The following is a 22060-nucleotide window of genomic DNA, read 5'->3' as shown; positions in this document are numbered from 1 at the left end:
CTTCGTCTGGTTCAAGTCAAGTTTGGATGGACCAAGTGAATGAGGGGTACCAACTGGTTACGGACAGGAGTCAAAGTACATGCAACCACCTGCAAGAGAACAGACAGCACGCACTGAGAGAGAGACAGAGTGTCAGACCTCAACTCCACTAGCCACACTCCGCGACAGACGGACGCCGGGCCATTATTCCCAGACTGGCGATTCCGGCCTCGACCAGCTCTTCTCCCATTTCCTCACCGCGCCTTCTGGTCATTTTGTCTGCCACCCGCAGCCTTTCGTAATCATCGTGCATTGGGACTTGTCATTTTTTCTTCTCCTTCATATAGGTACCTTTCCGCTGTCCCATTTGTGTATTCCCTTGCCGCCGGCCGACCGAGGATGGGCACTGAATCCAGGCTTGCCACATCGACCGCATGTCTGAACCTTTGAGTTCCCGGCCATTCCCATCTCACCAATCTCTTCCTGCTCGCCGACACCTGGGGACCGCAATATCCTCCAAGAGACCATCGAGGTGAAGCTGCCGTCGTCTAGACCGCACTGCCTTCCATCATGGACGGCGCCGCTTTGGTGCCCGACGATGTCCTTGACACGCCGCCGCCTCCGCCACCGAGACTCTTTGACCGGCTTCGACAAATAGCTGGCTATACATGGGACGAAACCAAGGATCCTCTGCATTCGAGTTATGATTTTTGGTAAGGCCCCCAATTGCTGATATTAATACAACACCGTAGCTTCCTTCCATCGGTGCATTGCGACGCTGGAACGGTTGTGGAACTTGGCATTGCGTAAGAAATGAAACACCAAGAACACCTGCGCTGACTCTGGGGTCGTGGAAACAGGCTCGTCTTTGGAACTCGATTTGTCTCCTCAACATCGCCGCCTTCAAACTCTGGGCAGAACGAGTCCAGCCTCGGTTCATTCACGAAGCTGCAGTCAGGTCGGCCATCGCCTTCTGAGCCTGGCAATCATGTTCCGCCCTCCGAGACGCAGAGCACCGAAACCCCCCGAACGCCGCAACCACTGCGCCCGTCAACGCCGACTTCGTCATCACAGCAGTCCGCCGAGCAGCCTCCCATAGTTGAGGAGTCCGTTGTAGCTCGTGTCTCCCACCACAATCTTCGAGAAGAGCGAGCATTCCAGATCACCAAGAATGTTGCAGCGACAGCCGACCCGCTCGGCGACCATATCGCCAAACCCATCGACCTCATTCGGTTGAATCCTGGCCCTGGGGAACGTACTCATATCACTGTCGCCATCTACCAGTTCCCTGGTGCCAACTTCTTGGCCGAAGTTTTGGACTTTGGTCCTGCTTATTACAGGGCGCACAAAGAAGGCGACAACTACGTGTCGTATCGACCCACAAGATCCAGCAATCTGAAGCCGCCTATAAATCTGGAATATTTTCTGGACTTTGCCATTGGGGCCGTACAGTGTTTGGAGATAATACATCATGGCCTGGGCATGATTCATGGAGAGATCCGAGGCGACGCTTTTCACTTCAACGCCGAGGAGAACAAGGTTAGGATCGTGGCATTCGGCTCCGGGTTACGGTCGTTTGAGCACGGATTAACCAGTACCGGCTGGTCAACACTGTCAAAGGAGGTTGGCGCGAAGAACAAGCTTCTCTACATTAGCCCAGAACAAACCGGTCGGATGCCAGCAGAGCCAGATACCCGGACTGATATTTACTCCCTTGGTATTTTGATGTGGACGCTACTGACACAACAACCTGTGTATGCTGGGGAGACCCCCATGGATATTATTCAGGGAGTGCTTGGACGCAGGGTGCCAAATGTGGCTACGGTGCGGATGGATATCCCGGATGTCATTGGGCGGATTATTCAGAAGTGTACGGCCAAGAATGTTGCGGATCGTTATCACTCGGCGAGCGGGCTTCGTCATGATCTTCTCAATGTTCAGCAGTTGCTCTCAGATGGTGATTCAACCGCTCTTAGAGACTTGGAGATTGGGGCCAAAGATGTATCGTCATTTTTCATCCTTCCCACAACTATGATTGGGCGGCAGGCAGAGCGAAATGAACTCATCAGAGTCATTGATCGAGTTTCTCGAAGCCATGCTCTTAACGGAAACAGGGTGACAAATCGCTTTTCAGATGGGTCTGGCCTGGTTAACGAGCTGGTTATTGCCGACGACATCTCTAGTGAAGGTGGAGCAAGCTCTGGAGATGGTACAAATCGTCGGAGTGGCTCATTTACTCAAGGCGCATCTTCTGATCACAGGTTTCCCCGGAATAGCTTCCATCCGACCATCTTGTCTGACACACAGACTTTATCAAACGAGACTGTTTCCTCAAGCCAATCTGGCCCTATGCAACGACCCGCAAGACCATGGGAACGACACCACTCGATTTCCTTGGATACAGCGAGTGTCGCGGAGAGCACTGGTGGGGCAGAGAGCAGTCGGTTGGGCATGACTGAGTCTAGCGGCTCAAGCTTATCGCGACAACTGGGAGCCGCCAAATTTAGGCGACGTGGACAATGCGAGATTGTTACAATTGAAGGAGCGGGTGGACTCGGAAAGAGCTTCTTGGTCCAAAGCGTTCTGGGAGATGCCAGGCGGCGTGGCTATTGTGCAACGGCCAAATTCGATACTGCTAGAAGAACGGCATTCGGGCCGCTCCTAAAGCTTCTCTCCTCGCTATTCAAACAAGTATGGGGTGAGAGAAATACGGAAACACCCTTTCACCAGGGCCTCAAGCAGTACGTGCGACCTGTCTGGCCGATGCTCCATAGGGTGCTCGGCCTGCCCGAGTTTCTGCTGGGCCCTCCCGAGACGGCCAGCCCTATGCTTCGATCATCGACGAGTACTTTGCAACAGGGTACTCAGCGAAATAGCGGAAAGTTTAACACCAAACGACGCGGGTCGTCGCCAGGAAGCTCACCAGGGCCACTGAACCAAGCTGCCGCGACCGGCTCCCAATCCTCCCAGGACTTTCTATGCGCAGGCACGTCGACAAAGACCACCCGCCTCATGAATACTTGTTTGGATATTCTGCGAGTATTCACCACACATAAGTTCATTTGTTTTTGTCTTGATGACTTGCATTTTGCGGACGATGAGTCTTTGGAGCTAATAACTCAAATAATTGGCGCTAAGATGAAGATGTTGATTATTATGACGTATAGACCCGAGGAATTCTCTAGGGAGAAGCTTGATCGCATGCTATACCCCGCTGGACTAGACGAAAACCACCGGAATAGCCGTCCCAGAGTTACTAGAGTCAGTCTCGCGCCGTTGACGGAAGCAGAGATACTTGAGTACGTTTCGGCTACCCTTTCCCGACCAAAGGATGAGATTCTGTCCCTTGCCCTCGTCATACAATCCAAAACTGCTGGCAATCCCTTTTACATGCGGGAGATGCTCAGTGCCTGCCATCGCAAAAAGTGCATCTGGTATGACTATCGCGACAGTATTTGGCATTACGACCTCGACAGATTATTTGCGCAATTCCAGGGCGAGAAGGACTACGACGTGCTGGACACCGGATTCATTACGAGAAGGTTAAACGAACTGCCATCGGCTGCGAGGGCTGTTCTGGCGTGGGCGTCCTTGCTGGGAAACTCGTTTTCTTTCGAAATTATAAGTCGATTGATGAAGGGCGAGTTTGACTACAAGCAAGACGACATTCCGAATTGCTGCCCGGCTCTCTCGAAGCGGTCATACACTGAGGCGGAGGCCGTTGCTGGTCTTCAAGCAGCCATTCAAGCCTACATTATTGTGCCGAGCGAGATTGACGACCGCTTTCGTTTTGCGCACGATCGATATGTCAATGCCGCGGCTGCCCTAAAGGAATGTAATTCTCGTCGAATGCACTTCATCATCTCCCGAACACTACTCAAATACTACGCGGTAGAAGCCAGACAAAGGGATAGCACGGCATCACACATTTGTGAGGCTGCTTCCATTATCAAGATGCGTGTTCCTGTGCGACAAGAATTTCGCAAGCTGCTCATCGACTGTGCACAATCTGCAACGGAGAATGGAGCTAGACCAACTGCTGCCAAATACTACGGTGCAGCCATCCATTTATTACAGGAAGATCCCTGGTCGGATGAAACGGACGACGTGTCGTACGAGGAGACCATGCAGCTTTACTTGCGTGCCGCCGAATGTCACTTATTTATGGGACAGCTTTCGTTAGCGAATGATTTACTCTCGACCCTTTTCGCGAATGCGAAATCAGCTATTGATAAAGCCCCAGCGTATGTGCTGCAGTCACGGATATTTGCACAAAACGGCAACGCACTTGCTGCATTTATTTCCCTGAAGGAATGCTTGGCGGCCTTGGGAGTGCCTCTAGAAGATGAACCTACGTATGAAAAGTGTGACAAAAAGTTTCACAAGTTGGCGAAACAGGTCCAGGGGATGGATCGACAGGCCCTCCTTAGTCCCAAGCAGAAGACCGCCCCAGTTACTGCTTCAATTGGAGCAGTGCTCTCTGAGACAGCCTCTGCGGCGTGGTGGAGTGACTGTCTACAGTTTTACCACCTGACTTTGGTCATGCTGGAGATGCACCTCACTAGGGGAGCCTTCCCGCAATCGGGCATGGCTTTTCTTCAGATTGGAATCGTTGGCCTCGCTCGGTTTAACATGACACAGTTTGCCGTTGACATGGGCGCCATCTGCCAGGACCTCCTCTACTCTGCACGGGACGCGTTCTCCATGGGACGCGGCCAAATGTTGCATTTCTGCTTTATTGGGCATGTTCAGTATTCAATGTCTCTTTCCATCTCTCAGATGGAGGATGCCATTGAGCTAGCGTCGGTTGGCGGAGATCGACTTTCGACAATCCTCAGCTACGGACTTTCCGCCCAAACAAAGTTCTTTGCCAGCGAAAATCTCTCAGACTTGGAGTCCTTTTGCCAATACGGCTGCGAGGACATTGTCAATTGGTCTTTTGATACCCGTGGTGGATCACTGCTCGTAGGCATCAGGCAGATATGTCGGGCCCTGCAAGGAAAGACCTTTACCCATGATCCGTTAGGGGTGATGAGCGATGAACAGCATGACTCTGTCGTGTATAAGAATTGGCTCACGAGTCAAACACAGGATAGTAATCGGTCGTCTCTGTTCTACGAAAGTCTCGAACTATGCGCCTTGTTTCTCTATGGCCACTACGAACGCGCCATTGACATTGGAAAACGATGTGTGGAGAAACTTCCAATGCTGTGGTCAGCGCGGAACAGCAGGTTGATTCTACTCTTTTACGGACTGGCACGAGCAGGTCAGCTGTTACGACTCATGCAGGATCCTCGTTCACAGACGGAGGACTTTACTACAATGACGCAAGAGATTGTTAATGAGCTGGCTGGCTTTGTGAAAATGATGGAGGATTGGTCTGTTGTGTCCGACGTCAACTACCGATCGTGGTCCAGATTACTGAATGCCCAAGTCGCAGAGCTGTCTCATGATCATGGCCAGGCCATTCAGCACTATGAGGAGGCATTGGACCATGCTGCTGAGCACGATTTCATATTTGAGGAGGCCCTCGGTAACTACATAATGGCTGGTTTCTTTATCAGACGGCGAGCAAGACGCTCCGCTAGAGCTGTACTCCAGGATGCGGTTGGCTTGTATCGACAAATAGCTGCAACTGGCGTCGCATCTGCCATTGAAGAGGAACATAGCCTTCTGCTCCACGGGCCAACTCGTAATCACAGAACCGCTGAAGTTGGCATCCAGACAGACTTTGTGGCAGATCCACCGCCAGCTCAATACCGCCCTGTCGATGGCGTGGACGGGGATGAACTCACACAAGTTCCTTCCAATGCCATATCGGAGTTTAGAGGAGAACGTATCGGCGCCTGGCGTGGATCTATGCGTATGCCCACTGAAGACGGCGCTGGACTCCCTGCTTTGGACATGATTGATTTGCACGCAATTTTGGTATCCTCCCAGGTTATCTCGTCAGTGCTACAGGTCAACGAGCTGCTCAAGACAATGTGCGATGTTATCCTGCAAACATGCGGCGGATCTGCCACACGGGCTGCCATTGTCATTCAGGACGATTCGGAGGCTTGGTGCGTGGCAGCTAGCGGAGATCCTGAGAGGGGAGCTTCTGCACACGAGCCTGGCTTGCCACTTTCCGGTTCGACACTTATTGCTGAAAATGTTGTCCTGTACTGCACGCGTTTCAGGGAGACTGTTTTTATTCCAGATCTCTTCGCAGACGAACGGTTTGGCAATGCGAACGATGCGTGGCTGCAGCGATACCCTGGAAACAAGGCGATTATTTCGATTCCAATCTTGCATGGAACGAAACCCCTCCTTGGTGTTTTATATCTCGAAGGCGAACCGGGATCTTTCACGGACCGGAATGTGACTGTCCTACAGCTCCTGGTCAACCAAATCGGCATCAGTTACTCCAACGCCCTGGCAATGAAGAATGTCGAGAAGATCTCTGCCGAAAACCGCGGGATGTTGTCAGTTCAGAAGCATGCACTATCCAAGGCCCTCGAAGCCGAGACCAAGGCAAAGCATGCCGAAACAGAGGCTAAGCGAAACGTGAAGCTGGCTGAAGAAGCTGCCAAAGCGAAGGCTATTTTCCTTGCTAACGTCTCCCATGAGTTGCGGACGCCCCTGAACGGCGTCATTGGCAACTCAGAGCTGCTTCGGGATAGTGCCTTAGACAGGGAACAGCTCGAAATGGCTGATTCTATTCGAGTTTCTGCCGACTTGTTGCTGACAGTCATTAATGACATTTTGGACTTTTCCAAGATGGAGGCAGACAAGATGAAGCTGTACATTATTGCGTTCAATCCCGAGGAAATGGTTCGAGAGGTTGTTCGAGCAGTCTCCTATAGTAATCGGGAGAAGACCTCCAAGAAGAATGTCAAGATTATACAGGACATCAATCTCCCGTCCATGCTTATCTACGGAGATCCTATTCGATTGCATCAAGTCCTGGGGAACCTCATCGGAAACAGTCTCAAGTTTACAGAAGACGGCTCTGTCACGATAGGGGCACGACTGGATTCCGAAACCAGGGACAGCGCAACACTCACATTCTGGGTTCGGGACACTGGAATTGGCATTCCTGCACAGCAACTCGCGAAACTCTTCCAGCCATTTAGCCAAGCAGATGCGAGCACTGCACGCAAGTATGGTGGAAGTGGGCTGGGTCTGAGCATCTGCAAATCCTTGATCGAAATCATGATGAAGGGCAAGATCCAGCTGGAGAGCGAGGAGAGCGAAGGTACAACCGCCTGGTTTACGGTTACTTTTGAAAAGGCCAAGGCGGATGTATCGGCTGGGGATGCGCTCGGCAAGGCATCGCCACCGATTGATAGATACTCGTTGATGACTTCCCCCTTTGACCGGGCTGTTTCGCCAAATCCATTCATGGATCTGTCGCAGGTGTCCAAGGAAGACGTCCGCATCTGTGTGGCAGAGGACAACCCCATCAATCAAAAGATTGCCATTCAGTACGCACACAGACTAGGCTATCCGAACGTCGTTGCCTATGAGAATGGGCTCAAGGCCCTTGAAGGATTGCGAAAGAAGGCAGCAGATGGGGAGCCGTATCACATTGTGCTCATGGACGTTCAAATGCCTGTGTTGGACGGTTACGAAGCGACGAAACTCATCAGAAAAGATTCCATGGAGGCTGTTCGCAAGGTTCTCGTGATTGCCATGACGGCATCAGCAATTCAAGGAGATAGGGAGAAGTGCCTGGCGGCTGGGATGAATGATTACCTCGCCAAGCCGGTCCGGTCGGAAGTGTTGAAAAAGAAACTGGATGCTTATGTCAACGTTTCGGTAAGTGCTGGCACGACGTCTACGTTTGCATCAGCATCATGTACTAATAGGAGGAAGCAGACCGGCGGTGCTGATACCGTACAATCACCAATTAGCCCCATTTCTCCCACAACCCCCAACGACTTGGAAACCAACGGACCAAGCCTGGCATCGATTGCATCCAGGGACAGGATCTACAAGGACACCAGAGCCACCAGCAACACCATCATTGATCCAATGCAAGAAGACGCCGTGTACAACATGCCCCTGGACTCGACCAGCCTCCAAGCAGCCGAAAGTCCTGTGCTCAGCGCAAACCACGTCGGTCAGGCAACGTTGCCAGTGCAGATACCGGACCTTACGCGCAACTCTACCAACCACTCTGACAGTCAAGCTTCCAGCGAGGCACTTACCCCGGATGCAGTACCGACAACAGACCCTACCGCTTCACAAACCAAGAGACAGCCTCGAAAATTGACCAAAGCAAGGGGTAACAGCGATGCACTTGCGGATCATGAGAGAGCTGTCGAGAAGGACAAGGAGAAGCAGCACAAAGGAGTGCTAACCAAGAAGCATCCCCACGTATCTGATGATAAGGATGACTAGGCGCCCCGAGCACCTTATGTCTACCTACGAGATTTCATCGGCATCTTTGCAGTCGATTTGACGAATTATAACCTTTTCTCTCATATACTACTACATCACTCATGTCATTACGGCCGATACCTTTCCATCTATGAGCATATGCGGAATGCTATATTTCGCCTTCTTTTCTCTTTTCTTCCTAACTATGTGTATACTGATTGCATTTCTTTACCGGTGTTCTTTGGTCCCTATCCGGCGCACCTCATACCCTTTTGGCTGTTTGGTTCGGATCAGTGCGGTGCATGGGTTATAGACAAATAAATTTATGGATATTTGTATCACGTATGCTTTGTATGTGTGCTCGTGGTGTTGGACACGTATAGTCTGGTGAAAGGTATTTGTCGATTCCAAGTATACACATACATGTCAAAGTGCCTTGGCATACAGTGATGTGCGATACGTTTCCCGTGTAGTTTTGACTTCCCTCTGTGGTTGTTTCGTTGAATGATACTCTGTTAACGAGGAGCAATGAATCAATGTGTGGTGATTGGTACAGTGGACTATGATTTCGATGCTTGATTTACAGCCCGTGAATGCACTGAACCCAAAGGATAATACTTTCATTAGGTGAGTATACCTACTGCCAGAAGAAGTATTCAGATATCTGTGTATGGCACACGGTGATGCGGTGTCAGACACCAAGACGAACATGACGCCTTGCTGTGTAGGGGAGGAGCATTGCATCAATGTGTGGTGATTGGTGCATTGGACTTTTACTTCGTATTCTTATTACTTGTAGTATGTGACTATACATGGTGCCACAGGAAAAAACAATCATTTACATATGGTACGGCACAAAATGCTGTGATGTCAGACACAGAGAGTGGTGGCTGTCAGCACGCTCGGGTAATCAAGTACATGGCTTACCTGCCAGATGAAAGACATCAGGGCTTCGATATCCTTGACTATTGCAATATTGTAAAGCAGTATTAGCCGTCGGAAAGCAAACGTGCGCTTACACGTATTTGTGGTATCCCTGAAGGGAATATACCCAACGCATGGGCATGGCAGGGTCTGTTACATCGGAGATGAATTGACCAATTCAACCCAATATCCAATCTATTCCCAAACCACACGGATATTACTTGATTGATTCGCACATGTACGCCAATTTGTAATTAAATTACCACCACGCGGCCCAGCGTCAATCATCAACCAGTATCTCCGACCAGGATAGTATCCTATCAACAGCACTGGTGAGGAAAGCCGACACTTTGAACGAAAAGCCTCGTCTCGAGTTGGCGCCGCAACCTAGTAATCTCCCATTCTCACTTGTGATACTGCATCCGGTAAATGTGTCCCTCCTAATCTCGAGTGCCGGTGCTAGGAACTTAATTTGGGGTAAAACCGTCCGTCCGAGGCGTTGGGCTTGTGACGCAAAAAACCGAACCGGACCGGCCGCATGTTAGGAACTTATTTACGCCGAGGAATCCTGTCATATAAGTGCCGCTGGAATATAGATCCTGCAAGAATGTTCCAAGTAGCGGTTGCTAATCCGGCAGCTATCCCGCTGAGAGGTATCTTGAGGCTTGTTTTGCTGTAACGGGGTGTGTGGGTGGTAGCGGTTGGGATGCGACGTGAGGTTATGGTGTAGTTTTAGCGGACGGTTTTGCTCTCCAACACAGTAAGCTGATGGCCGGCTTTGGTTTACCGGAACAGTCAGATGACATGGTGAGTGGAAGGGAGGAGAGGCAAACGGCCGTGCATATGTGTGCATTGGACTTTGTTTTTTATGCTCCGACGTATAGCACTCATGGCATATTACAATCCCCCCCCGGGCGTCAGATGCATCGTGGGATCGGATCGACGACAAGATAAAATCGGTGGTTGGGGAGGTCATTGCATTGATGGCATGTCGACAATGATTTTAGCCTTAAAGCAGTTATGGGCTCGGCAGCAATAAGTCATTGAATGGAATGGGAGTGTTGACGTTGGATAAGCAGCAACATCACTCCGCTCCAACCCCCGGGACGCCTCCTCGTTCTGGAGGGTTCGAGATATGTGGCCACGGCCCCAAGATACTGACGAGTGGATGACATGTGAATGATCAATGACCGATTCCGCGGGAACAAGGGCGGACTGTGGTAGTAAAAAGGGACACGCCTGGTATAACCTGGTGAGGGGAACGCTGTAATGGGCTTTGTTGATTTTCATGGTTCTTGAACGCCTCCGATGGCGGTTGGCGGGCGGCTTGTCAACACTGCCATGACTGGCTGCCAACATTTTGCAGCTTTAGCTTCCCTATAAAACAAGGCCAATATAGATGAGGGGTGCCCTTGGTGTCCTTGGTGCCTTTGGTGGCGAGGCAGCAAGGTATCCAACAGAGGCCAAGGGTTGTACGGGAGTACCGTCCTGTGCATATTCCTCTTTCCAACTCGACGAGGTCTGGTTTTGTTTTCGTTAGCTTAGACGCGGGAATGCACTCCAGCCATGGTTCTGGGAACATGTTGTCTGCTCGAGGAACGAACCGCTTCCCCAAAAGGGATTCGAGCAGCAATTGACTCCCCACCCAAGCTTGCGTGAGAAAGCAAAACTCGGACGACAATGACAGAATACGTCAATGCTGGCCAGAATCGTTTGCAAATGCGAGGTCAGCGACGGGTGGAGAACTATATGTGACTCCATAATTGAATGGGTTCGATAGAAAAGTCGCTCACGATGGATCCCAAATTGGCCGTTGAGCGGGTCGTCCGTCACCCGAGACCCATGAGAGCGGGATAGAAATTGGAAGTCAAAACAAGTCTGTGCCGTGTCGGTTCCAAAGAGGTTGTGTAACAAGGTAGGAAATGTGAGCGAGCCACCCTGGGCTGGGAAGCGAGCCAACAAAAGCTTCTGTTTGCTTGACTTCACCCTTGCTTGGCCCTCACTCATGCTGGGCCTCATGCCTGAACATGGTTCATATGCGGAGAACGAACCTAACAAACGATATTCGTTGCTCCTTTTGCTTCCTTTTTGGGCCCTGGTGGTTTCAGCATTTTTCTCACCAACATCTTTCGCTGATGCTGTCAATCCCACCGCCCCAATCGCCCAAGCTTCCTATCCCGGCCTTGATCGTTATTGCTTTTTTGGCTGTTCCTGTCCCATAAGTCCACAATTAGCATGTCACTGGCAACGTGGTAAACCCTGGAGTTGGTGAAACAGGCCCCAGCAGACGCCAACGTGGATCCTCATCGTTTGACGGGTGGCGGGTTAGTTGTGCTGGTGTTCCCCATTGCATCTTGTATGGTCGAGCACTCTGTGAGGAACAGGCAAACAAGTCAAGCAACCAGACACCTTGACTCTGGGAACAAGCTCAGGCGCCACCTTGGTCCATGATCCATGGCAACCATGTCGCCTCATTGTGTTGAAACGCCACAGCCAAGGGTGTCATCCAGCAACCCTCTCCGCCAAACTAACCAAACAGGGCGGATGCATCGGACAATGGATCCATTTGTTCGTCTTTTCAATAGTGCCTTTGCCCTCAGTAGCTCCGACCCTTGCTTAGTTGCTGCGTTTTCCCTGTGCAAGAAATCCGTTTTGATATCCCCAGTCCAGAACATCTTAGTCGGTGTATTATTGGGAAGGCAGGCCTGGTGATGATTGAGATTGTTCATCTCGGTGCTGTAATTAGTTACGGGTTAATCAACCAGTTTGCTTCTAGTGTATCAAGCTCCCTGAGGTGATGAAAGTCTGGGACCTTCCAAGTCCGAATTGGCCCATTGTAATCCCTCCTTGGAAGCTGCTGTCGATCTGATGCCACCCTGGCGTATCAAAAAGCATGGCGCAGGCTGCACAGCAAGAGACAGGTCACCTGCAAAGTTACAAAGAGAGCTCTGTCCAGGCTGTTTTGTGTGTGTGGCTATCCTGTCCAGCCCAGCCCAGCCCAGCACTGCATCCACAATACTACTCATAAAACAGGGGATACGGCATGCAAGTGTGTCGTGCTTTGCACCAACTCTCGAACCTCGACGAGGATGAACTATGACGGGACCACTTTTCAGCAGTGCTTGACTGTCCTTCAGCCCAAGATACACCCGCCTCTGTTTCTTTAGGACTTACAACTGCAGTTTTGTTTGCATAATTCCCCACGACACTCGCAATCTCCTAATTAGGTCTGCTCTGCACAGTTGGATCTTTGTGTCCCGCAGTCTCCGCCACCGGAGCAAGAATACGAAGCAATTCGCTCAGAGCTGCAGGCTTACTCGACGAAGAATAGGAGGCAGAACACCGAAGATTGGTGAGCCTTATTGCTAGGTCGTCCAAAAGGGAATCAATGCCTGCCATGCTCTCTGCAAACCTCACACAAGGGGATGTGAGTAGGGGTACGAATCTGGTTGCCAGCAGGAAGCAATCCATGCCAGCCCCATCCCTGTAGTAATGAATTGGGAGGAGCTCAAATGATTCTCATGCCCTTCAATAAGACCGGCACTGATAGTTCCAAACAGGGACGGCTGTCGGGGGGCCCAAAGCAGTTCCAGGAACATAGGCTAGGCGGTAAAATCCATACATGGAGTAGCTGTATCAACACAAGTCTAACAGCATGAACTGTGCAACAATTTTCAGCCACGGACAGACGAAATGAAACCCAACTTTACCCGGAAATTGGAAAATACCACAGTATGCGTTTTGCGCCGGCCCGACTGAGCCGTTGGGCACGGCCTTTGAGCCGTTCTGTTGAACTCCCTTTACCACAATGGCCAACATGGCACCCGAATTTCCTCAACGCAACACGCTTCATTGTTCTGTCTGAGATCAACAACTGCATATGGGACACCCGTATTCGGCAATCTTTTGGCTGTGGGATCTTCTTTCCTTCTTCTCAAAAGCCGTACATACAAACCGGCTCATTGAGAAGAGTTGGCCAATTGAGTTGTGGCATTTTGGCGTTGATCGTCCGCAAAAACGTCGTCCCAGTTTGGGCGCCTGGTTCGTCAGCGTGGTGTAATCTTGACCAGCCACAATGGCCACGGTCTGTTAAATGTGAGCCCCTACGTCCGGGCTGGGTTCCTGTCGTCGAGAGAACAAAAGATGATTCTCTCTCTGCAGGGTTTTCGTTGATATCAAGAGATTTGTACGGAGCAGGAGTTCAAGGTTTCAAGACTGATGCTCGCATCGAATCCAGGGCGGGGTGTTTCAGATATGGCTCGTTTTTGACAGGGGTTGGCCCAAGAAGCTTCGATCCCTACCAGACCCATATTCAACTAGCCTTGAACGGGCCACAGCTTCGCGGATAGCTAGGGCCGACCCACCAAAGATGTCTTACATTGTTATGCTCCGGTTGATAGTATTCGCATTTCGTGCAACAAGCCATCGTGACTCTACAAGTGTAGTCCGAGAGAAACAAAAAAAAGCCTTCTCTATACAATTGGTACGACACTTGCTCGTAGTGAGTGGGCAGAATTGTCCAAATTATAGAATCTCTGTGTAGTTTAGCTGGGTCATTAATTGTCAAAAGGGAGCTGAGAAGACGGAAACAGATTTCGATATTCGCGTCCACCTGACAGCTTTCAATGGCGAGACAATTCCTGGGAAGTAATCTCATCGTTAGGGAGGCGATTAATAGAGCATATTTCAACGATTTTACGTACCAAGCCATCGGATTCAAAACTGGGGATAGCTGCATATTGCACCAGCTTCGTATGTTATTGTGTTCGCGATGAACCCAATCTATCGGGAAGGCTATTCCATGTCGTGTAACAGCGGTTAGAACGGGCGGGATAGTAACGAAGTACAATCAATGCTGTGAAACAAACCGGAGGATATCTCTTCCAAATTGAGACACGACCTTCGGAACTTGGATGGACAGCGCTGCCAATGGAACGGCTGGTTTGTTCCTTTTGTCAAGGCTAAAGGCGAGAGCGCGGGGTCTCACTGCTGGAAAATGCGTGGCTTGCCTTGCTCGGCTCATAAAAAACTCCTACTGCGTTTCCATGTGCCTAATGCAAATGCCAGATCTGCCTCGACATAGAGAGTGGTGGAGTATGGACGGTTCTGCAGGAGGACAATACATGTTCTTCAGAGATGGCCAATCCAGACGTATGGCATTCATGGTATTGTGACGAGGCTCCAGCTTGTGATTTTGCGTCGGGGTCCCGGCGGATGTAACCCAATTCATGCAAAATAGCATTTGACTGACGTTTCTAGAGCGCGGGCTTTGTCTCCTATTATCCGACGGCGGTCCAAGTTGCAATCCACCAAGAAGGCAATTGCGCGTGGTCAGTGAGGTTGATCTTGTTCGCTCATGTCGAGTATCCATTGTGTTATGCATGTAACTTGCAACATACATCGCAGCTATCAGGGAGAATTGCTTGATCTTCTGGTCCGATGTTGGTAAGGCCCCGGCTTGTACTTGGGCTGGGCGAATTGCCGTTGGAAGAATATGCAATCGTGGTTCCAATGCAGCCCAGAGCCACAGCGAGCGGACTAAACGAGGATGGTTGGCATGATGAGCTATGCTGCTTCTTGTGGATGATAGCGTTTTGGGGACCTTTGCTTGATGGATGGTGCAGATGTGGCTAACACTGCGTGAGACTGCTCTTTGGCCATGACAAGGATTGAGAGCCAAGAAATGGCGGTATATAGCCACCTTTTCTTCCAATGCCTTTGCCACTCAATGATACTGTCGGCTGCAGTGGTCAGATGATGGTTTTTACCAGCATCCCGTCGTGAGGCCGATGACAGAAATCCCGGCTGGCGAATGGCGTACCATGGGCTTAATATCGGGCAATATAGTTGAAAATGGCAGTATCCTTTCTGTCAAAACCCAAAAAACTCTACTTTAGATATGTGACGCACTGAAAGTAGGCCTGGAGGGCGGGAAATGCCTGCCTTCGCCGTAAAAAAGGTGGCACAGGCATGAAGCACGCCAGCAGCATCGTGGAGACGCACTTCAAAGCAGCCACCATTGCTCACATGAAAAGGTCCACTAAATTGTTACTGCAAAGGCACACGCCTCAAGGTGGCGCATTTCGATGGCCCACGGTACAACGTGGAGCTGGATTGTTGAGCGCTCACACTTGACCTTGACACGACTGACGCAGGTGTCCGTGAAGCACATCGTTGGGACCAGACCTGGGCGTGCAACCACCAAGGTCGTGAGCACATGGGAAGCACCGATCGGCCATCCCTCCCACATGCGGTTGTCAGCCACGGTCAGCTCTGGCCAGGAATGTGCCCAGATATCTTGACCCAAGCAGAGCCTGGGCAGCACCTTGTCCATGGTCCTTCCCTAGTCATGGCCCACGTTAGTTAGCTAGGGTTCCCTTTCCAGGTTTTGACCCGTCGTCATCGGTGCAAATTCCTTGGCTGCAGTGGCGAGGGAGGGCAGGCGGCGTACAATACTCTTGCCCATTCCTTACGGGTGGCGGGTACGGGACACAAAATAGCTTGCAGGGACCAGGCAGGAAAAAACAAATGAAAATTGGAAGCAAGAGTAAGAAAAGAGGTAAGGCTGTTGCCCAAAACTGGTTCGTGGGCACGCTTTCGTACAAGTCAGATGTTCCAAGGACTTGCAAGGGTGTATTTGGCAACCGGCTGCGGAGGCAGGAATACGAGCGTGATAGGCGAGGCCTGCAAGACGCGATCCCGTTTTGGCGTTGATGTTTTTAGCCGTGACAGGCGAGGACGTGAGAAAATCAAGGCACGGGTCATGATATCGTACATGTTTGCACAGAGTGGATGATGTTGATGTTTCGTTTGGCATGATAGGCGGCAAGATGGGTGGAGGAGAAGCACAAGGCACACGGGATAGGAGCGCATTATCAGGCAGGCAGGCAGGCAGGCAGGCAGTCAACGGTTGCTCCTTCCCTCGTCTCAACGACTAGACGAGGTTGAACCAGTTGAAATTCAATGCTCAAGTCGAGACTGCTGAGTCCTAGTAATGGCGACAAGTCACGATGCGACATCGAGAGGTACTCGTCCTTTGTAGTCTGGCCTGAAAGAGACCTGGCTGCCCGGTGGAGGCACTTGACATTAGCAAACCATTTTCGGACAAGCAGCCGAATGGCCAAACTCCGACGTGTCCTGAGCTATCCTGAGCTGTCATGTCAAGATTGAAGTACGGTAACCTTGAACCTTCACAACTCCTCAACATGCGCCAGGCCAAGCCAAGCCGATCGAACAATGGGCCTGGGGCAAGCCCACGACCAACACAACAGCTCCAGCAGCTCCAGAACAAGAAGGGAGGGTATGGGATCTGCTCCGACCAGTGTGACCAGTGACAGCTTGCATTCACCCGGACACGTTTTTTGCCCGATCGCTTCTAAAAGTTCCACGGCGAACTCTTGACTAGCCTCACACAGATCACAGCCCAGCATGATTGAGCGATAGCACTAGAGCGTTCTACTGCATCATTTCGACACTTTTGCATGTGGTGCTGCATGTGTCGCCGCCAGAAAACAAGTCAGTTGGAAGCTAACATTAAACAGAGCTAGTCAGGACCAAAATCCGAGCTAGGATAGGTTTCTGGTCTGTACTGCTGGATGCTTGCTGAAGCTTTATTGGATGTCATAGTGCATCTTTGGCGCCGGTTTCTCATTTGGCCCCCCCCCACTCCAACGTTTCCCTATCTGTCAACGGCGTTTCACGATACATGGCATGACGATACAAGAGAATGGGATTATCGATTTTTCGGTTTTCATTTCTTTTGCGCTTTTCTTTTGGGCTGTTCTTTTGGGCTGCCCCCAATGCTTACTTCTTGCAGCCACTGCCAAAGGCGAGATGAGAGGACAGACGAAGCCCAAGCTACCCAGGTACTCAAATAGAGCGGAATCAAGGCGAATCCTATTGACAATACAATACGCACATATGTGATCCCACAGCCGGATTCCATTGCCAAGATGGATTGATGCCTGCGAAACCAAGCCGTGGATCACCATACATTCACCGCTGGGCCTGGGCTTGTCAAGGCGTGGCCAAGACTGAGCCAAGACCAGTGTTGAACAAGAGCATCAATCCAGTTGGGTCAAGCGCGCCATCAGAAGCAAGCCAGCTCTTGCTGCCGTGTCCCAATTCATCATTATCGCAACGCCTCCAGGACACGAGGTGCAGATGGCTTGAAAGCTCACTTTAAGCTCCACGAGCTCTAGTTACACATCACAACCGGGGCAGTTTCAAGCCTCAGCTCAGGCCTGGTTCCAATATTGACCACGACACTTGGTTGATGATTGTATCGTGACAATTTGAAGAGTATTCATTGCACAATATCCTCCATGGCAACACTCCAGATCCCCCTCCCAGTTTAACACCCAGCTGGATTGTCTTCATAGTCCGTTGCAAGGGCAACTCGCTGTCCCCGATGTTGATCCATAGTCTCATGTGCTACATGCAGCTTGTAGTCCTGGCTCAGCAACCATTCCTATCTGGTAATGAGGCCCATCGCAACCACTGATTAAGACAGAGCACGTATTAGTTAGCTTCAAAACACAAAGGAGGATTTGCGTTGTCCCATTCCCAAATCCACAATGTTGCCGCAATCATGCCCAGCTGGGCCGTTTTGAGCATTGGCGTCATCAATGTCAATCAACGCTGTGGTGTTGTAGATGTTGACTTTGGTCGTGTCTACTCTGGTCAAATCAAGCAGGCCGCCCCCTCTGCGGGCACAAACTTGGCCACTTTCAGCTGGATGTGTGCTTGCGTCTGGTCTGGTCTGTCTGGTCTGGTGCGTGTTTATTTTTTATTTTTTATTTTTCGTCGCCCCTCGCTTCTTGTGCCCGTATCCTCGCCGCTCGTATGGTTCACTTCTAGTATTTTTTTTTTTTCCCCTCCCTGGCAGACCGGACTCTTTTCCTTTCCTCTTCTCGTCACATATCAGGCTTTGGCATCTGGTGATTCTTGTTTGCTTGGTTTCCCTTTGACGTTGGTCCAATTGGTATCTACACTCTTGGTCGGGCCCGTTTCTCCCCCAACAACAACACCTTTTCTTGCCCCCTCGTCACCTTGTCGAGTCATCGTCAGTCTTGACGCCCAAGACCAGACCCAAAGACCCAAAGGCGTTGCTATCGTCCCCCATTGCATCTCAGCCCAGCCACTTCCATGTCCACATGGAAAAGTTGATGCATTGCCGTCTCTGTTCTTGAGATCCTCACTCACGTCATTGCGTTTCCCGTTTCAAGTTTTCCCCCTCTCTGCGGATGCTGCTGCCCCAAATCCCAACAGCCTTCGCGAAGTTTCCTTGTCCAACCCCCAATCCGATCCCCAAATCTCAAGCACCAATCACGCAGGCTGGCTGCTTACGAACGGCCACCACTGCAAACTGCAGCTGCGACACACCACAACGCACCGCCTCTTGCCAAAGCTGTTCACTCGTTTTTTTATTTCATTTCATTTATTTCATTTTATTTTTGGTGCCCGTCTGTTTTTTATTCATTGTCGTTAGCCTGGCCAGGAATACCTTCGTTTCGTCGTGAGACCTACTTCTAGATCAGAACGGCATTCGTTTTCTTTCCTACAAAGGGTTAATAGCCCTCGTCCCGTCCCATCTCGTCTCTCCGTACATCATACCAGACATCATATTACATCTGGCCATCTGCCATCGTCGTACCTGCCCCCGTTGAGCCTCAGCAACGACAGCCACACGCCAGGGACATTCAAAGCTCATCCTTTGTTATTCCACGCGCAACACGCATAACGACACTTTCGTACTCTGTGCTCCATACACATCCTCTTTTTTTTTTCCCTTCTCAGGCTCCACGCCGTTTCTCTTTTTTGCCATTAACCCCCGTTGGATGCCACATCCATACACACACCACCACACGCCTTCTCCCCGGTGGAATCGTTGTCCTCACGCCCCCCCTTGGTCATCCAACACCCCCAGCTTTCCGCCAGGCCTTCTTCCAGGTCTTGGATCCAACTCCCTAATCAGGCCATTTACCTTTTGAATCTCGCGGCATACTTTGTCAATCACCTCCAAATTTCTCGGACGCATCTCCACTCCAGGACGGTGTGTCCGCTGTCCGCTTCCGCTGTCCGCCCCGGCTACCCGGCTTTCAACTGCCAGCCCTTGGATTGCCTTGCCTTGGCCTGCCTTGCTTCGCTCTGTTCTGCTCTACGCCGTTCTCTACCCACCTGCCTGCCTGACCTGACCTTGGCTTTTCTTTGCCTCTTTGGCCTCTTTGGCCTCTGGACCTTTCTGGCCTGGTCCCCCTTTGGGCGCCTCTCGCGTCGTTACCCTCGTTGCTTACTGGTGGTGCTCCGTCCACTTGTGCCTCATCGAGCCCCGATCCAGGAAGCGCCGCAGAGAACAGACCGCTCGAGATACCGAAGAAGGCTACCCCTAGTCAACGACTCTTTTCCAGGGAAACCTGGCAGCTCTCCTCGCATCCACCCTTCAACTCAACTTCAGCCATGTCCAAATGAGGTTGGCCAGTCTTTGTCCACAGACCCATACGCCCCCCACCTCCTCGGCCGTTACCCTCTCTCGACCGTCCTTGAGCTGGTCGACACCTCCAGCTTGCGTTGCATTCTCCTCGAGCTGTGTTAGCTCTACCAGCACCAGCACCAGCAGTCCAAGACTTAGACTTAAAGACTTGCTATCCACTTCTGTACGCCTCTTTGCCTTCACTTCTTTTCCTCTTTTCTGTCTTGTTTAGGCACATCACTCCCTCTTGTCCCCTTTCCCAAGTCAATACCCTTTTTTACTTTCTTGTCTCTCCTTCAATTCACTTTAACTCGACTATAAACGTTGTCGTCACCATTGCTGAAATAGCATCCACCAGTCCGATCCCCCTTCCACCTTGACTTCTTTATCAAGAGCGTGCTTGCACGCCCATGCCCCCAAATCGTGTCTTGGCGTTTGCTATAGTCGTATAAAAGCGACGATGCTTACTGTGAAGCAGCCAACAACGTACGGCTATAGGTCCGTTCATGATTTGCCAACTCCTCCTTCAACATCACGACCTTCTCCGCCTCTGAGCCATTCGGAAGCAGTGTACAAACATCACCAGGTCGTTTCTCGCAGCCACAGTCCGAGTAATCAAGCCATGTCGGCACCTCATCGAGGGTTGCCGCCTCCGGCAGCTATGGCACTTCCTCCGCAACCAGGCCCATCTACAGGCGTTCCACCTCCGCAGCATCATGGACATCAACAGCCGCCTCCTCCACCACCGCCTGCTGGTCAGGGCGGTCCCCAAGGACAGCCGTGGACATCTTTGCCCCCTCCTCCGCAACAATGGCACGGATCTGAGGAGTCCATGAGAAACTGGCTACAGGCTAGAGCCGAGGAAGAAAAAACGAAACAAGAAGAAGAGAAGACGCGGCAAGAGGGCCTTCGGCTGGAGCAACGAAGAGTGGAAATGGATATTCTCAGAGATTCTCTCAGAGGAGGGATCCCTCCACCGATGATACCCTTGGTCTTTGCTGGCATGGCCGCAGGCGGAACACTGTCACAGACGGCAATAGATTGGGCTCAGCAGTTCCTCGTGCCGTCACAGAGCCAGCAACTGCAACTGTTACCGGCACAGAGGCAACATTCACCGGATCCACACCAGAGGGAAGGCGCCTCTCAGGGACAATATCCTGGGGTAGCTGCAAACCCGGCACCACCGCCTGGTCCAGGAGGCTATGGCCCATATCCAGGATCACCTACAAGACCCCGAGGACAAACGGTGAGCGGTGTGGTAGGCCGATCAGCTATGCCTGGCGTTGGCGGGAACCCATCGCAATCTGGCCAACCTGGCGCTGCCGGCGTGTCGCCTTATGGTTCCCAAGCACATATGCACACACAGCCAGCACCGCAGGAGTCAAGCCCTGGCTTGTACTTTCATCATTGGCAACCACCAGCGACGCAATCAGGGAGCGGCAGCTCCAACAGACCGGGAACTCCGTCCGGTGCGTCTAAAACCAAAAGAAAGCGAGACTCACTGTAGACTAACATTGGCTCCGTTATAATAGGAGAGTCCAGCAAGAAACGCAAAGCTACGGGGCCGCAGTTATCCGGCACCCCTGGCGAGCAGCGACTTCGATCTCCACCTCCATTCATACAGAGCAGCTTGTCAAATCCTCCTTCAGGTCGAAAAGGAGGGCATAAACGTCAAAGAAGTGACGTGCCTTGGTTTCGACCCTCGAGTCATCACCATCATGTGGAGGACCCGGACCGTGGACCACGATCTGTGTCACCAGGCCGAGACGTGAACCCGGAATATTCGAGAGAGAGATACGGCACAGATCCAAGCAAGCATTCCGTATCTACGCTACTTTCACACGAGCCATCTAGACCGCAATTTAGCCCAACTCATGACATTGAGAGGCCTATGCCTCGGCGCCGTGACGAAGAAGGGCTCCAACGGGAGAGAACGCCACCGCGGACATCTGAACAAGGTCGATAAGACGCGCGCTTTACTTTTTTGTCTCATTTCTTGAACGGTTTTGTCAGCTAGGGTGCCCTGCAGCAGAGGGTTGATGGTTTTAAGCATCGGCGTAAAGAATATTGGAACACATGCGACGACCGCACGAAGATATATTTACTTTGTCTCACCAGTTGCTCTCGAGTTTTGGATATACAGAGCAGAGAAAAGAAAAGTTTCCGTCGGGGCGGATTTTTTGCTCCCATTTTGACAAGCGCATTTCTTGTTCATTATCTTGGGACTCTACATTTTTGGGCATGCTTTCCTCGGTTATGTTTTTATCTATTTCTTTTGGTTTTATTTTTATTTTTGGATCTTGAGACGAGCTGTGGATTTGA

At 51.2% G+C, this 22060-nt stretch overlaps 4 protein-coding genes across 4 annotated transcripts; all 4 read left to right on the top strand.

Annotated features, from left to right (window-relative positions):
- Positions 1-549: 549 nt before the first annotated feature.
- Positions 550-8364, top strand: VFPPC_00915 (sensor histidine kinase/response regulator; the record flags this gene model as incomplete). The annotated part of the gene is made up of 4 exons (XM_022428194.1): positions 550-692; positions 732-785; positions 840-7779; positions 7840-8364. The coding sequence occupies 4 exons, from the start codon at positions 550-552 to the stop codon at positions 8362-8364; spliced, it is 7662 nt and encodes a 2553-aa protein (XP_022284705.1).
- Positions 8365-15237: 6873 nt separating this feature from the next.
- VFPPC_17356 (hypothetical protein) lies at positions 15238-15981 on the top strand (the record flags this gene model as incomplete). Its single annotated transcript, XM_022429070.1, has 3 exons — positions 15238-15343; positions 15390-15588; positions 15639-15981. The coding sequence occupies 3 exons, from the start codon at positions 15238-15240 to the stop codon at positions 15979-15981; spliced, it is 648 nt and encodes a 215-aa protein (XP_022285913.1).
- Positions 15982-17857: 1876 nt separating this feature from the next.
- Positions 17858-18757, top strand: VFPPC_17357 (hypothetical protein; the record flags this gene model as incomplete). The annotated part of the gene is made up of 1 exon (XM_022429071.1): positions 17858-18757. One exon carries the CDS (start codon positions 17858-17860, stop codon positions 18755-18757), a length of 900 nt encoding a protein of 299 aa, XP_022285912.1.
- A 1441-nt stretch (positions 18758-20198) lies between these two features.
- Positions 20199-21704, top strand: VFPPC_12929 (hypothetical protein; the record flags this gene model as incomplete). The annotated part of the gene is made up of 2 exons (XM_018290706.1): positions 20199-21207; positions 21271-21704. 2 exons carry the CDS (start codon positions 20199-20201, stop codon positions 21702-21704), a joined length of 1443 nt encoding a protein of 480 aa, XP_018149205.1.
- Positions 21705-22060: the final 356 nt, after the last annotated feature.

The sequence above is a fragment of the Pochonia chlamydosporia genome, chromosome 1, assembly GCF_001653235.2.
Source record: "Pochonia chlamydosporia 170 chromosome 1, whole genome shotgun sequence".
NCBI classification, from domain to species: Eukaryota; Fungi; Ascomycota; class Sordariomycetes; order Hypocreales; family Clavicipitaceae; genus Pochonia; species Pochonia chlamydosporia.
The sequence above is the reverse complement of the archived record's forward strand: the minus strand, read 5'-3'. Positions and strand labels throughout refer to the sequence as shown.